General features: G+C 43.6%; 1 protein-coding gene across 15 annotated transcripts in view; it reads left to right on the forward strand.

Annotated features, from left to right (window-relative positions):
- Positions 1–15,863, forward strand: part of BAZ2B (bromodomain adjacent to zinc finger domain 2B) — a 535,524-nt gene that overhangs the window by 183,813 nt on the left and 335,848 nt on the right. For 9 of the 15 annotated variants that reach the window (XM_033946167.1, XM_033946164.1, XM_033946160.1 and 6 more), the window contains exons 7-9: positions 3,356–3,546; positions 10,452–10,649; positions 14,889–15,284. In XM_033946167.1, the coding sequence (XP_033802058.1) occupies positions 3,356–3,546; positions 10,452–10,649; positions 14,889–15,284 (785 nt within the window). The remainder of the gene's footprint in view (positions 1–3,355; positions 3,547–10,451; positions 10,650–14,888; positions 15,285–15,863) is intronic. The other 6 variants (XM_033946161.1, XM_033946163.1, XM_033946173.1 and 3 more) reach the window with 1 other exon arrangement.

The raw sequence follows: 15,863 nt of genomic DNA on the forward strand, positions 1-15,863 counted from the left end.
CTCGGTGCTTGGACCCGTGCTCTTTAACATCTTTATAAATGATCTGGACATAGGTACGACGAGCGAGGTGATTAAATTTGCGGACGATATGAAGTTATTCAGAGAAGTGAAGACGTAGGGAGATTGCGAAGATCTGCAACATGATATAATCAGGCTCGAGGAATGGGCATCGACATGGCAGATGAGGTTCAACATGGATAAGTGTAAAGTGATGCATGTCGGTAACAAAAATCTCATGCACGAATACAGGATGTCTGGGGCGGTACTTGGAGAGACCTTTTAGGAAAGGGACTTGAGAGTTCTGATCGACAAGTCGATAAAGCCGTCCACGCAATGTGCGGCGGCAAAAAGGGCAAACAGAATGCTAGGAATGATAAAGAAGGGGATCATGAACAGATCAGAGAAGGTTATCATGCTGCTGTACTGGGCCATGGTGCGCCCTCACATGGAGTACTGCATCCAGCACTGGTCGCCGTACATTAAGAAGGACACGGTTCTACTCGAAAGGGTCCAGAGAAGAGCGATTAAGATGGTTAAGGGGTTGGAGAAGCTGCCGTACAGCGAAAGATTAGAGAAACTGGGCCTCTTCTCCCTCAAACAGAGGAGATTGAGAGGGGACATGATCGAAACATTCAAGGTACTGAAGGGATAGACTTAGTAGATAAGGACAGGTTGTTCACCCTTTCCAAGGTAGGGAGAACGAGAGGGCACTCTCTAAAGTTGAAAGGAGATTGATTCCGTACAAACGTAAGGAAGTTCTTCTTCATCCAGAGAGTGGTAGAAAGCTGGAACGCTCTTCCGGAGGCTGTTATAGGGGAAAACACCCTCCAGGGATTCATGACAAAGTTAGACAAGTTCCTGCTGAACAAGAACGGGCGCTTGTAAGGCTAATCTCAGTTAGGGTGCTGGTCTTAGACCAGAGGGCCGCCGTGTGAGCGGACTGCTGGGCATGATGGACCACTGGTCTGACCCAGCAGCGGCAATTCTTATGTTCTTATGGTTGTTTATGGTACAGAGGTTGTGGTTTTAACTCTTAGTACTTTTTAACTATAGCAAAGTATACTATCGATGTACAGCCTGTCATAGGTACTCAATCTTCTTCAGCATCATTCTGCTACCAAGGTCTTCAAGCAACAGGCTGTTCTGAGTTGATTCTACTGAAACTCTTATGTTGACCTATGGCGTTTTCTTTTATACTTTTACTTCACCCAGTACTTGGAATACTGGATTAAGACCATGCTATCCTATTTCAAATCTTTCCTACATTATCAGCCTGCCACTACGCCATCAATATTGTTAGGCAACGGCCTGTCAGATGGACTTCCGCCACTTCAAAGTTGGGCTACTACTGTATCACCAATGTTAGCCTATGCATCAAGGTTGGTCTTGGCTTCTTTTCAACAAGCATATTCTCTACACTGCGGCGGTATTTCCTTCCATGTTCCACCTGTTTACCACTTGAAAAAGTGTACTAGCTACCATTTTTTCACAGTCTCACCTGCATTTCTGGGTGCTTCCAGTGTGGAGGACCAGACTACCGTCTGAATTTTTCTTCTTCAGTTAGACCTCTTTTTGACATTATATGGCGAAAACTACCAAGGGTGGAAAGCCTATCAGTTAGTGAGAATCAAAAGAGAAAAGGACCATGGGCTTATGTAAATCTTCTGTTTATGAAGGAAATGCATGATCTTACACTGACATATTATAACAATGCAGAAATGAAGAAAAAATTGGTGTATAAAGAACAACCCAAAATATTCATTGTATCGGTCCCAGGGAATGGAACAACCTTCCAGAATATATCCGCCAACAGCAAAATATACAGAAATTACTGAAAAGACACGTTATGTAAGATGAAATATGGGGGCTGAGATTGACTGAGGGAGGAGGAGTGGTGGCTGTTGCGTTCAGAGTGCTGGTCACGAATGTATTTGATGGTCTGGTCTGTTTTATTGACTATAATGATGTTTGCTGGTGAGGCTACTTGTAAGCAATATGCAATTTTATATTTTGTTACATTTTAGGGTTCGGCCAGTTTTCTTGGCTATAATGATGTTCGTCGTTGAAGCGATGCGTATGTCACATGTAATCTGACTTTTTTGTATGTAAGGGCTCCTTTTATGAAGCTTTTTAGTGCACACTAAACCTGCGCTACGCGACTAGAACTAACGCGAGCTCAATGCTGACATTAGCGTCTAGCACGGGCGGCAATTTAGCGCGCGCTATTACGTGCGTTAAACCGCTAATGCGGCTTCATAAAAGGAGCCCTAAGTGTGTATTTTGTTTTATAGTGTATTTATTTAAGTAATCTGAATGTTAAATATATTACCTTATTTTGTATGTAAAAATGTATAATTAATATAAGGGCAGGGGATAAATAAACAAACAAACAATAACAGAATGGGTATTGCACAGAATGTATGGATGAACTGTAGGAAGCAACAAGTGAAAAGAAATGTCAGCATTTCTATCAATATGCATCTAAAATAGAAGAATCACTGAATAATTATCATGCGTTCAGAGAAATACGCTATAGTCAATTTCTGTGTTCAAGCCATGAGGTTGTAAGGTGTTCAAATCATGAATCAACAATTGTTCAACTTGTAAAAGGACAGTGTCCAAATCCCCTCCTCTTGGATCGGTTCTAATCATCTTATAGACAAAGAATTTCAAGTCACTGATGGAATGGTTGTGTGCAACCCAATGGGAGACCAATGGTGCAGATGTAATTCCACATCTAATATTACTACGATGCTCAATAATCCTTGTTTTAACCATCCTTTTACTTTTGCCTATGTAGAGTAATGGACATGGACATTGGATGGCATAAATAACAGCATACGAATTACAGTTGGAAGAGTGCTGAAGGTTATACTTGTAATTAGTCCTTGGATGAATAAATTCTGAAATCTCCAGGCAGTGTGTGCAAACAGAACATTTGCCTCATTTAGTGTGATCCAGGATGGTGTTGGAGTTGTCAGACAAGGGCCTGTTCATGGGATTTGGGAGCCTAGATGTTTGACACGTTAGCACTTGAGTTAGCATTAATACAATTTGGTAAATAGATCTCATGGAGGGTAATTCTATAACTGGGCACCAAGAAGGAACCCATTCTATACAGGAAGTAGAATCACACTTTCCTTTATAAAATACTAGCGTAACCTTAGAGCTGGTATATTAGCTCTTAAATGCTGCAGACATGTGCATAACTTATAGTATTCTGTAAGTTACTTGTGTAAGTTTGAGCCCCACCACATTTTGTCATCACAACTAGGTAGCTTCGTTCCGTATAATCTTTATAAGTGTTAATATAATTTGGACATCTTTACTTTCATAAACTACATCTTTTTTCAAGGTATAAATGGGTCAGTAAACGGGAACAGTTCAGCAGCATTGTCTGGCAACAGTACATCTTTGCTAGTTACTACAACAAGTTCTGCAGGACAAACAAAGGTTGTGACTTCAGGAGGAGTAAGTCGTAAATTTAATCAGGAACAAATGAAACCCCAGCTTGCTGATGCCAGTTCTGACAAATTGAAAGACAAGGTAAATAAGTTGGATGCTCAAACAATTCTTTATGATTTTATATCTCAACCTGTGTTAAGGTATAGACATTGTATTGTATAGACTTATTTTTATCCAAACCTCTGAATACTCATTAAAAAAAAAAATTTTTTTTTGTATGCTTCTTTTATATACTGCTTCTATCCAAAGCGATTGACATTCAGGTACTTTTAGGTATTTTATGTTCTTAAGTGGCAGATACACTTATGCTGGATTTTACTAAACAGCACTAGAGGGTTTTAGCACAGGCCAGTGCGGTAAATGCTCCAACGTTCATAGGAAATCTATGAGCCTCGGAACATTTACCTTGCCGGCCCACACTAAAAAAAACCTCTAGTGCTGTTTATTAAAAGCAGTCCTTAACTTGTAAGAAGCCTATGCAGGATAATTGTATCTCTAGAAGAAAAATTGATGTAAACTGTTTTTAGGTGGAGGTTAGTTCTTTATTAGATGGCTTATTAGTGGATCCACAGAAAATATTAGAAAATTTGAACCAAGCTATTGATGTAGATTTGGATAAAATAGCACCATTAATAAGACAAGCCATAAATTAAATCAAAGTGGAAAAATCTTGTTACTGTTTATTAATACTTAATTAGGAATAGGAACCCAAAAGAGGTTTTTATTCAACATTAATTGGAAACGATCCTATGGATTAATTATTCTGCACTGTTAATAATGTTAAGATAGTTGGGATGCAGTTCAGGATTTGCGACTGCTACCTTTTAGGGAACTGGGGGTAGGGATGCATGGAGTTTGCCTTTGAGGGGGCTACTGATGGGTAGAGAAGGCACTTAGGGGGACATCTTGGAGGAAGGGGGCAGTGCCTAGATTACTGACTCTTATAATCTGGAGCGTCAAATAATCAGGACTCTACTGTATTAAAATAGGTTGTCAACTAGGTGTTTACTTATTTTCTAATGCCTGCTTTTCTGTCTTATCTATCTATATGTTACAGTTTTGCTTACACCCTATTCTATCTTAAAATGTTTTTTGTTGCATATTGTGTTGACATTGTAATTAGAGAATGACACGGGGAAAAAATCTGTCCCCGTCTCCGCCCCGTCCCACCATCCTCTGCACCGCCCCGTCACTGCCGTTCCCTTCACTGCCCCGTCACCGTCACCGCCATCCCTTTCACCCCCCCCGTCACCGCCACTGCCATCCCATTCACCGCCCCGTCACCATCACCACAGCATGCATAAAAGCCTCAAACAGATATGATTTTATATACTTATCTTTATTAACGTATTCCCATGGGTTACATACTGAACATGTGCTGGATTCCTCCATTCTTGCAGCACATGTTCAGGAATAGGATTCAGTATCCCATGGGAATGGACACAGCACACTATTACACTAGTACTCAGATTAAAAAAAAAAAAAGAACCAGCTCCCAGCTCAGCCAGACTCCCGTCTCCAACCGGTCAAAGAATCCCACTCAGATAAAAAAAAAAGAACTAGCTCCCAGCTCAGCCAGACTCCCATATCCAACCGGTCAAAGAATCCTACTCAGATTAAAAAAAAAAAAAAAAAGAACCAGCTCCCAGCTCAGCCAGACTCCCGTCTCCAACCGGTCAAAGAATCCCACTCAGATTAAGAAAAAAAAAAAGGACCAGCTCCCAGCTCAGCCAGACTCCCGTCTCCAACCGGTCAAAGAATCCCCACCCCCACCCCCGCCGCCGCCAACCCTGGGCAGGCAAGTAGTAGGAAAGTGTGCACCTTACCTCTACTTGTAGCGTCAAAGTTTTCAATGAAATTTCAGCTCCTCCAAGTCTGCAGCAGTGACTCCTCTCCAATCCAGGCAGTGACTCCAAAAAAAATCCTGGGCTTTCCTCTCAGCTCCGAAATCCCCCAATTTCCAATCGCTACTGCAACCCATTAAATATCATGTGTGGCAGTAGCGATTGGTTCCCTTCTTGAGCAGGAAAGAACTGACTAATGAGGAGCCAGAATATTGAAGGGGCGGAGTCAAGCAACGTGCAAGTCGAGTGGAGAGAGACGAGTTGGAGGAGACCACATGGCCGACAAGCATGGCCGCCAGAAAAAAATCAGACACCTGTCCTGAAGTGAACTGAACACACGGTGAAGACCCGGTAAATCGCGGTATGTAGAAGGGGATACATTTGCCTGCGGGGACAAATCTTTTCACCGTTTTTGCGGGCGGTGAAAACTTTTGTCCCCGCGTCTGCAGCGATTTGGCTATGGAGTCTCCATAGCCTGCAGCCAAACCGCAGCCACGCCGCGGTTCCCCGCGGGGATCGCTCCCCGTGTCATTCTCTAATTGTAATGTAGGATACTATGCCATACTTGTTTGAATAATTTTATCGCTGTAATTGTCTATTGTCTATGTTTGATGTATTCTTGCTGTACACCATCTTGACTGAATTCCTTCAAAAAGGCAGTAAATAAATCCTAATAAAGTCTAACCACAGTGGTCTGTGCCATGATAATGTCACAACTGTATTACTGTAATGTCCTGTACATTGGTCAAATCAAAAATAGCTTGTTTTGGCTCCAGCACAAATGAAAGAGTGCTGCAAGCAGCATGACTATGGTATATCATGCCCTTCCTGCAAAAACTACATTGACTACCAATAACTTACAAGGCCAAATTTAAAATTCTATCTTTGATTTTCACAGTAGGCCAGACTAGAGAATGACACGGTGGCTGTTACCAGTGGCTAGCTGCGAGTAGCCACGGGTAACCCCGCAAAACGGGGGGGGGGGGGGGGGAGGTTAAGTACTCACTGCGGGCACAGGGACAAGGCTATCCACCGCCCCGTGGAGCGGTCAATGACCTTGTCCCCACAGTTAAGGGAGGGGAACGTGTGCGGTCATCGATCACGTGTGGCCCCCTCCCTCCTTCCTACCTACCGTCTGAATCTATCTCCCTCCCCCTTACCTTTTTGTCACGTTAGTTTCCAAAGTAACTTGCTCAAGCCAGCCAAGCTTGCCTGCAGTCGCGTGTGTCTGTGGGCGGAAGCTTCTCCTCTGATGCAATTTCTGGTTGCGTCAGAGAAGAAGCTTCCCCCCCACAGACGCATGCGACTGCAGGCAGGCTTGGGTGGTTTGAGCAAGTTATTCTGGAAAGTAATTTAAAATGTGCCGTGAAGGTAAGGGGAAGGGAGGGAGATTCTCGGGCCGCGCAAGCGTTGCTGAAGGGCGGTGAGGTGACGAGAGAGAAGGGTGGTGGTGGAAAAGAAAGGAACAGATGCTGAAGCGGGGTGGAGAGGAACAGTTGCTGAAAGGAAATGGGGAACAGAGAGTGGGGAGAAGATGCTGAAGGGAAAAAATGAGGAAGATAGAGTGGGGAGAAGATGCTGAAGAGAAATGGGGAAGACAGGTTGGGGAGAAGAAGCTGAAGGGAAATGGGGAAAACAGAGTGGGGCGAAGACGCTGAAGGGAAATGGGGAAGTCAATGTGGGGAGAAGATGCTGGAAGGGAAGAAGACAGAGATACTAGACTATGGGGAGAGCGGAGGGAAGAAGATGGGTGCCAGACCAATTGTGGGGGGGTGTGGAGGAGAGATGGAAGGGAGAGACATAGTAACAGAGCAAATGGAAGACGCAGAGAGAAGGCAGAGAGTGGATGGAAGGAATTGAATGAGGAGAAGATGAGGAAAGCAGAAACCAGACAACAAAGGTAGAAAAAAAATTTCTATTTACTGTATTTATTTTCTTTTTCTTATTTTTTTTGCTTTAGGATAAAGTAGTATATTAGTTGTGTTGATAAAAATTTATAAATAAAGTCCTGCCAGCTGAACATCTCTTTCTCTAGTTCAGCAGCCAGAACTTTGATTTATAAGGAAGGAATAAGCTAAATATTGCATTACTGAGGCTTGTATGGATGCTGCAGGGACAGTAGTCGTGGGGACGGGGAGGGGACAGTGGTCACAGGGATGGGGTGGTGACAGGGATGGGATGGTGATGGGGACTAATTTTTTCCCCGTGTTATTCTCTAGGCCAGACCACCTAAAGAATAAGTTAGCCCTCTATAGATCTTTGAGATCTCTAATGTCCTCTCTCACAGAGCATTACTATTTGTTCCATTATCAAAAGAGCAATATGATACTTGCCAGTGAGCCTTCTCAGGAGTAGCCCCCCACACTCTGGAACTCACTTGTAGAGAAGCTATGCCAAACCCAAGATTACCTCTACTTTAAGAAGTAGGTGAAATCCTGGCTCTTCTCCCAAACCTTTAATACAATGTCTCGCAAACTTTTTTAGCTCCAGCACACTAACAGAACAAATGTTTTTCGAAGCACCGACTGCTCTGTCAGTTTATTATACGATTGTATGTGACAGTGCATTCTGGTTCATATTGGACTGATGTTTTATTAATCATAGATGTGAGTGATGTTTTCTTTAGAGCAGCTTTATACTTGGTGACCCCTGACGCAGGCAAATTGATTTGCCGAAACACAGTATTGTCAGGTCTTCGCTATATTACATCTTGGACTGAAATAAACATCACTGCTTTTATCCTGCTGGCTCTGGTGGATTGCTTATTGTCCATTCCCACTGCTTTTCTCCCTTTGGTTTATCTTCTGTGGATCCACATTCTTTCGGACCTTTTGACAGCTTTTACACAAAAAGGTCACATGGCTCCATTCCCACACGAACTGCATCTCATCTTCCCTGAGCTCGAAGCCGCATTTAGAGGGCCTCCAGGCACACACGGACTTCAACACAATGACATCGCATGCATGCGTGCATGCATATGATGTCATCATGTTGATGACTGCGTGTACTTGGAAGCCCTCCAGATGCTGAGCTCTTTTGCTAGCAAACATTTACAGAGATACGCTGGGGGAGTTCATAGAAGGAGAGGCATTGGCAGTGATAAACTCATGTACACATCATCTATTCTAGAATCCCTGGCGGCACACTACGAAGCTGTAGGACACAGCTTGCAATACACTGCTTTAATACATGAGGTTATTGACTGTCCATTCACTCTGCCCCTGAACTAATCTATTGTATAACCTGTAACTTAAAACAGTTCCTCAAACCTTATTATATATAATTTGCCTTCAGTTTAGCCAATAACTCTTATTATGGCATGATGATAGCCTCCTATTCTCAAACAGGTACTTATCAGCACAACAAATTGTTCAAGAATGACACCCACTTAGGGACTAGGCCCTGCCAGAAACCCAGATTCCAACACTATCACAGGACTCAACATTATACTGTAGGGCTCATTTACCTACTCTTCTGCAATGATGTCATCTGCAAGCAATGTCCCTCTGGGATCTAAATAGGGCAAACAGAGTCGGTCCTTAAGAAAAAGGATAAATAGCAACTTTCAAACACCAGTAGAGGAATATTTTAATCTCCGAGGATACTCCGACTTGGTTGCCATACTCTTACAAGGGAGCTTCAAAGGTAAACTCCAGTATGAAACTGCTGGATTGGAACTCATCAGAAAGCTTGACACTATTGCCTAAATGCAACTAAATTCTATAATTGTCTAACGATCATCACTAAACCAGTTTGGCTGGTTTAGCGATGACCTAATTTGCCAACACAATGGTCACCGCGTGCTTTTCCATGCGTTCATACATTCTCCGACTCTGCCATAAAAACGACCTCATCAGTATTAAAATGAAGTCATTAATATTAAAATGAGTCCTCTGATCGATGCCCATAACATTGCTAGGATCTTAAATCTAGCAATGGCTGCTAAGAGCCTGAGATTACTGACAGATCTGCCATATTTATTCTTTTTTCGTTTTTGATGAACACAGATGTTATGTGTTTATGTTCCACATGCACACAATATCTGCCTCATTATAAAAAAAGAAAAAATTGTGGCAGTGCCCCCGATGATGACACAGGAGGGATGCCCACTACCTACTGCCTCAGCCACCTGGACCCCTCCATGAGGATTGCGCATCCCTGTCAATTCCCCAATCCTGCGAAGATCATGGCCACCTGGTCAAACTCCCCTCCTCCCTTGGCTACCCAGAATCTCCTCCCCTTTCCCGTGAAGATCCTCGGCAGAAGTGTTACCCACACCCTCCTATCTCTGCTACTTATCTCCCCTGCCCCGCCCCATACCTTAAAAAGAAGATGACAGCAGGAGGGATGCCCAGTCCCTCCTGCCTGCAGGCCTGGCTCTTCGAAATGGCAAGCCTTCCACTTCTCAGTGGATCCTGGGATACACCAGAAGGGACCATAGGTGCCTGAGCCAATCAAGGCCTTAGGCCCTTCCCAGGAATACACCGGGAGGGGCCTAAGGCTCCGATTGGCTCATCGCTGTTTTGGTTCTTAGAAGTACAGATCTCCCTCTGTATTTGTTGGGGTTAGGTGCAGAGCTCGCCCGCGAATAGGGAAAAATCGTGAATAATTTTTGGGGCTGGCTCTGACCCACCCCTGCCTTCCTCCTGCTTCTCCGGACCTTTCCTGGTGTTCTAGCGGTTACACGGGGAAGGAGCGATCTTCCTATGCTCCTGCTCCATGCAAAGCCGTTGTAGCGACTACAAAAGGAACTCACGGCAGCCATTTTGATGACGGCTCTGTACAGGCAGGAGCGTAGGACGATCGATCCTGCTCCGTGTCACCACTAGACCAGCAGGTAAGGTCTGGGGAGGTTCAGGCAGCTTGCAAAAAGAAGAAGAAAAAAAGAAAAAAATTGCGAATAATCGAATTTGCGAGTAGGGAAACTGCGAATCTAGAGGGAGAGCTGTAGTAGTTGAAACGTTAAGGAAAAAAAAGTTAGCTTTCATAAAGCACAAGAGATCGCAGAAAGAGGAAGACAGCCAACATTAGTGAAATGTAGGTTTTTGAGGATAATGGTGTCATCTTAATAAAATGTAAAATGGAGAGGCAAATATACAACATATATTCAGACCTAAGCTTTAATAAAACTCTCTTATCCAGCAGAAACCAAGGAAGAAAGCTGTTGACAGCTCTAGCAACAGTGATAGTGATTCTGTCTCTTCATCAGACACGTCCAGTGAAGGCATTAGTAGCAGTGACTCAGATGATTTAGAAGAAGAGGAAGAAGATCAAAGTATTGAAGAAAGTGAAGATGATTCAGATTCTGAGAGAGAATCACAGCATAAAAATAAGACCAAGGTAAAATATTGTCTGACCATATTAAAAAGCACTTTTGCAGTCAGAGGCTGCATCAACCACTTAAGTGCTTAAAAAATAACTCTGGTGGTTCTGTTTGTAACTGGCCATTTTATTCACAAAATGGGCAAAAGTTATATGTATAGGAAAGGGGAGTGGTCTTTATGTTAAGCAAGTGTGGGAAAAATATGTTTGGTGACAAAGTTAACTGTGTAAGTTAGGGGTTTTCAACAAAGTCCTCAGGATACATCAACACAATCCTCAGGACAAACCAAACAAGTCAAGTGTTCAGCAGACCCACTATGAATATGCATGAAATAGATTTCCAGTGTAATAGGTGAGACATTATACACAGATGGGTTATATCCCCATAGCCGTGTGCATCTGCAGAAGGAATCCACTCTGGATTTTTCACTCTGCCCTGCTGTACTTCACTGGGCTCCTTAGTTCCACCTACAGTTCTTTCCTTTTGCACGCGTGCCTGCAGGAGTGTTTGTTCTGATGTCCCCATTTTATTCGGTTTATTTTTGTCCCTTTTTTGAGGATTCTGGTACTTGGAGCGCTTTCTCAGCTTTGCCTGCTTTGAGAACACACAGACTTCAGTCTGAGGCAGATAGGCTGATCCCACTGGGTAAGAACATAAGAGCTGCCTCTGCTGGGTCAGACCAGAGGTCCATCGTGCACAGCAGTCGGCACCCGCGGTGGCCCATCAGGTCCACGACCTGCCTTTTCCTATAACCTATCTCCAAATATATCTGTACCCTCTAATTCTATCTGTACACCTCAATCCCCTTATCCTTCAGGAATTTATCTAAACCTTCCTTGAACCCCCGTGGCGTGCCTTGCCCTATCACAATCTCCGGGTACATGTTAGCCAGCCTGCATAGTTTCTCCGAAGCTCAAGGCCATCCCTGAAGTGATCTCACCTATTATTAAACAGGGGTCAAGCGCAGTCTGTTAGGCACCCTTAGGAAGCTCAGTAGCATCTCGCAGGGTGCTGGCTGCATCTTCTTGCCTCTGCCCATCCCAGCTCACATCCGTTGGTCCTTGGATGGAGGTACAGTCAGGCATAGGGTCTGACTGGCAGCCCGAAGATCAGCTTTGCAGAAGCATTCCCAGCAATGAGGCAATGAATTTTCTCATCCAGCCTCTGTAAGAGAGCTGAGGCAGGCTACAGCACAGATCTTCAAACAGGTCACAGTGCATACAGGCTGTCAGCCTGTAGATTGGAAAAGTGGGGGTTTAAATGTTTTTGCATGTTCCCCCTCCTGAAAAATCCTAAAATTGTCATTTTATGCTTTTGAGAAATGTGAAAAATATTGTCATTTTTTGCTTTCGAGAAATGTGAAAAATATCTTGATTTTAGTGCAAATTTCATGACAGTGGCCATCTTGGATTTTTAGCGATCTTTCTTTCTAAAACTCCCTGCTTCTTCAAAACTGAACATTTTGTCTAGAAACCTGCAGAGATGGAGTTCTTGGGATCTCCTTATGTGTATTCTTGTCAGGATTGTGTAAATTTAGCTCTTTTAAAGCGTACTTAACCACGTGTCGCATGGTGCAGCCAGGGGAGATGGCAGCATTCAGTTTAACCTCTCCCCTGCTGAAGCAGGTAACTAAACGCTCAACTAGCATTGCAGGATGGCCTTCTTTACTTTCAGGGCTTGGCATGGCTGTTAGTTCCATCCACCTGGCTGTAGACTCTCTGTAGCCTAAGAAACACAAAATTAAGTCATCCCAGGGTGGCTCTTAGCCCCAGGAGCCAGGCATTGTTAAGATTTTATGAAATTTTTGTGGACTGAGTTTCAGAACCAGTGTTCTCCCCCTGCGCAGTCCTAGTCCGCTTCCGTGGTGCGTCTCAGTGACATTGATCCTTTGGACCTGTCCTTGACTCAGCCTGCCGCTGTTTTTGTGCTCCCTGACCCTGATCTGGGGGATCCTGATGTGGATGCTTCACTTACTGACCCCTTATTTGCAGGTGTAGCGCTTCCCGGGGCAGGAGATCAGGGACTGTGTGCTGGATCTGGGATTCTTCTGGGTTTTTGGGATACTGGGAATGATCCCACAGTCCTGCGGTATTTAAGCCTGCAGCTATGCTGGACCTTATTTCTGACTCTCTGCAGGAGTTGCATTTGGTCACTCAGTCAGCTCCGTCCATTTTTTTTCTCCTGATGTGGTGTGCACTCACAGTCTGCTATCTTTCCCTGGCACCCTGATATAAGCGTTCTGGTATAGGAGCAGTTTGTCTCTCCAGAGGGTGCTCTTAACATTGTTAGAGCAATGTCACACTTGTATCCTTTGGCACAGGAGTGTCAGCAGCTTTTAGATCAGCCCAGGGTGTCTAAACGCAGCTCCCTCTCCAGTGAAGGTGGTGTGGTGCTAATGGCTATGCAGGACCGCTGTGTGACTGTGGCCCTCCAGAAACTCTTTGGTACAGCTACTTTAGGCGTCTAAGTTGCTTCGGAAACGTCCCTTATCGCACGTGCCTGTCTGAGACAGATTATATTGCTGATTCTACCCTGCCACCCAATATCTACATCCAACCCCCTAGTCCGCCACCGCCACATGACATGCTCCATCCAATCATCCCCCGCTGCAACTCTGGGCAAGGAATGGCCAGGCACGTGCAGCGATTGCATGCCACCAGTCCACAAGCTTTCCCCCTGACGTCAGACTTGATGTTGTGGGGAAGGCTTGTGGGCTGGTGGCATGCAATCATTGCACGTGCCTGGCCCTTCCTTACCCAGAGTTGTGGCGATGGCGGAGGATGATTGGATGGCGCGTGTCAGGTGGCGGTGGACCGGGTGGTGGTGGTGGATGTAGATATCATGTGGCAGGGAGGAATCAGTGGAAGCTTCAGCGGGGGGGCAGGCAGGCTTCGGCGCGGGTCAGCTTCGGGGGTGGGAGGAAGGGGGTGGGACAAAGGCTGGCAGCCAGTGAAGAGGAGGGGGCACGAACTCGACAGAGAAAAAGGGGCATGAACATTGGACACAGAATGGAGAGAGAAAGGGGGCACTAACTTGGGACAGGAGGGAGGGAATAGAAAGGGAGGATTGTTGGGCATCAGTGTGTGAGTGAGAGGGAAAGGAAGAAAGGAAAATTGGGCATAGAAAGAGGTAGAGATGCAGGGGGAGAGAAGGATGAGAGCAGAAATGTTGGATATGGTGGTGGAGAGGGAACAGAGGGACAGATTGAAGGGGATGTAAAGGGGAGGAATGTTGGGCATAGTGATGGAAGGAGAGATGTGGCATGGTGTTGGAGAGGGCTGATAGAAGGAGAAATGGGCATGAGGCTGGTGGGCAGTGGTGAAAAATGCTGCACATGATCTCGGGGATGAGAGAGATGTACATTGCCCTTAGTTACTCTCTCCTTAAAAATGTTATGATATCAAGTGGTCTAGATCACATCCTAAAAAATCAGTGTCCTGCTCAGAGGAAGGGTATATTTTCTAATATGTTTTTGGGGAATTGTTGTTTTTTTTTTTGTTTTTAAATTCTTTATTCATTTTTGCATGTTACAACAAGTGTAGCAGTTAAACTCATATGAACCTAAAGATACACACTTGATTAACTCTCATATATGCTTTAAGTATAACATTTCATAAATTAATATTCTGTAATATTTTAAAAATTATGTAAGAAATCTAATATTTAAATTATTCTTATTGAATAGAATAACCTCCCTTCCCCTCCCTCCCTACTCAATAATACATAAAAGTATCATTACTGTAAAACTATTCAAATAGTCCTGTATTATGAAATAACAACAAGTAAAGCCCACCCATTTCCCCCCTAATCAAATATCTTATCATGGGGAAAGTTAATCATTCATTACAAAAATCAGTTAATGGTCCCCAGATTTTCTGAAATTTACTAAAATAGCCTTTTTGCGTTGCTATAGTGAGTTCCATTTTGTATATATGACATACAGAATTCCACCTGAAATTGTAATTTAACCTGTCATACTTTTTCCAATTGTATGTTATTTGCTGTATTGCTACTCCAGTCAAAATAAATAAAAGTTTGTTGTTATTTGACGAGATTTGACTCCTTGCTCTCATAGTTGTTCCAAATAAAATAGTATCATATGTCAAGGTTTTTGGGGAATTGTGACATAGTAGTGAATGTTGTGGGTAGCACATAGCTGAAATAATTAGACAGGAGATCTGTACCTGGGAATTAGTTATGTGCGTATATTACAATTGCATATAAACTATTTAAATTGCTTGTGTTATTATTTCCAGGTGCTAATGCATAGTATAACAGACTTAAAAACGGATGAACGAAAAAGATCTGAAGCGTCCCAGGAAAAACTTACACACCAGCAGATACCTCTTGTTTCTGATCCCCAGCCTCACTCATCATTCCAAGCCCAGCAGAAGCAGACTCAGGTTTTGTCACAGCAGCTTCCTTTTAGTTTCCAAAGCTCTCAGGCCATGGAGGAATCTGTGAACAAACATACAAGTGTAATACAGTCTACTGGATTAGTATCCAACATGAAACCTATATCTTTGCTAAATCAAGCCACAAAGGAAGCTTATCCGAAACCCATAGTTCCTTCTCCAGATGTACCCAAAGCAGGAAGTAAAAATACCTCAGAAGAGTCTAACCCTTCAACCAGTGATCTGAGATCAAAACGGGTAAGTAGAAATTGTTTATGCTTAAAATTGTTTTGACAAGGTTGTTCTTTATAATTAATGGTATCCATTGTAGTATTTTTTTAAACCACATTGATCTTCAAACTTACATGTAGCTTTACAGCTCTGTATTTGTATCTGTATACATGCATATATCTGTGATGGCTGGTACTTACGGCCTGTTTTACAAAGCTGCACGGCAACAGCCCTGAAGCCCTTTAAATCTCTATGGGCTTTGGGGCCGTTACCACGCTGCAGCTGCTAGCACGGCTTTGTAAAACAGGCCCTTAGTGCTGTTTATCTGGTAAATAAGTTTCTCCAAGTACAAGCAAGATGGAATGTCCTCACAAATGGATGATATCTAATTGAGTCCATGTAGGAAATTTCTCATCTAGCTTTGAATCTAAGCTTAAAATTTTGAGCTTGATTGCGCATTTGTGTCACTTCCCATACTGCATCATTTATGGGCCAGTTTAGTTCTTTGTTTTCTATGGAGCCATATGGACATATTTTTTTAAAGGTAATTTAATTCTGCTACATCTCCTCTGGAGTTCATATATATGGTGTTCAAGCCAAACCCGT

This window comes from Geotrypetes seraphini, chromosome 5 (assembly GCF_902459505.1).
Source record: "Geotrypetes seraphini chromosome 5, aGeoSer1.1, whole genome shotgun sequence".
In the NCBI taxonomy this organism is placed as follows: domain Eukaryota; kingdom Metazoa; phylum Chordata; class Amphibia; order Gymnophiona; family Dermophiidae; genus Geotrypetes; species Geotrypetes seraphini.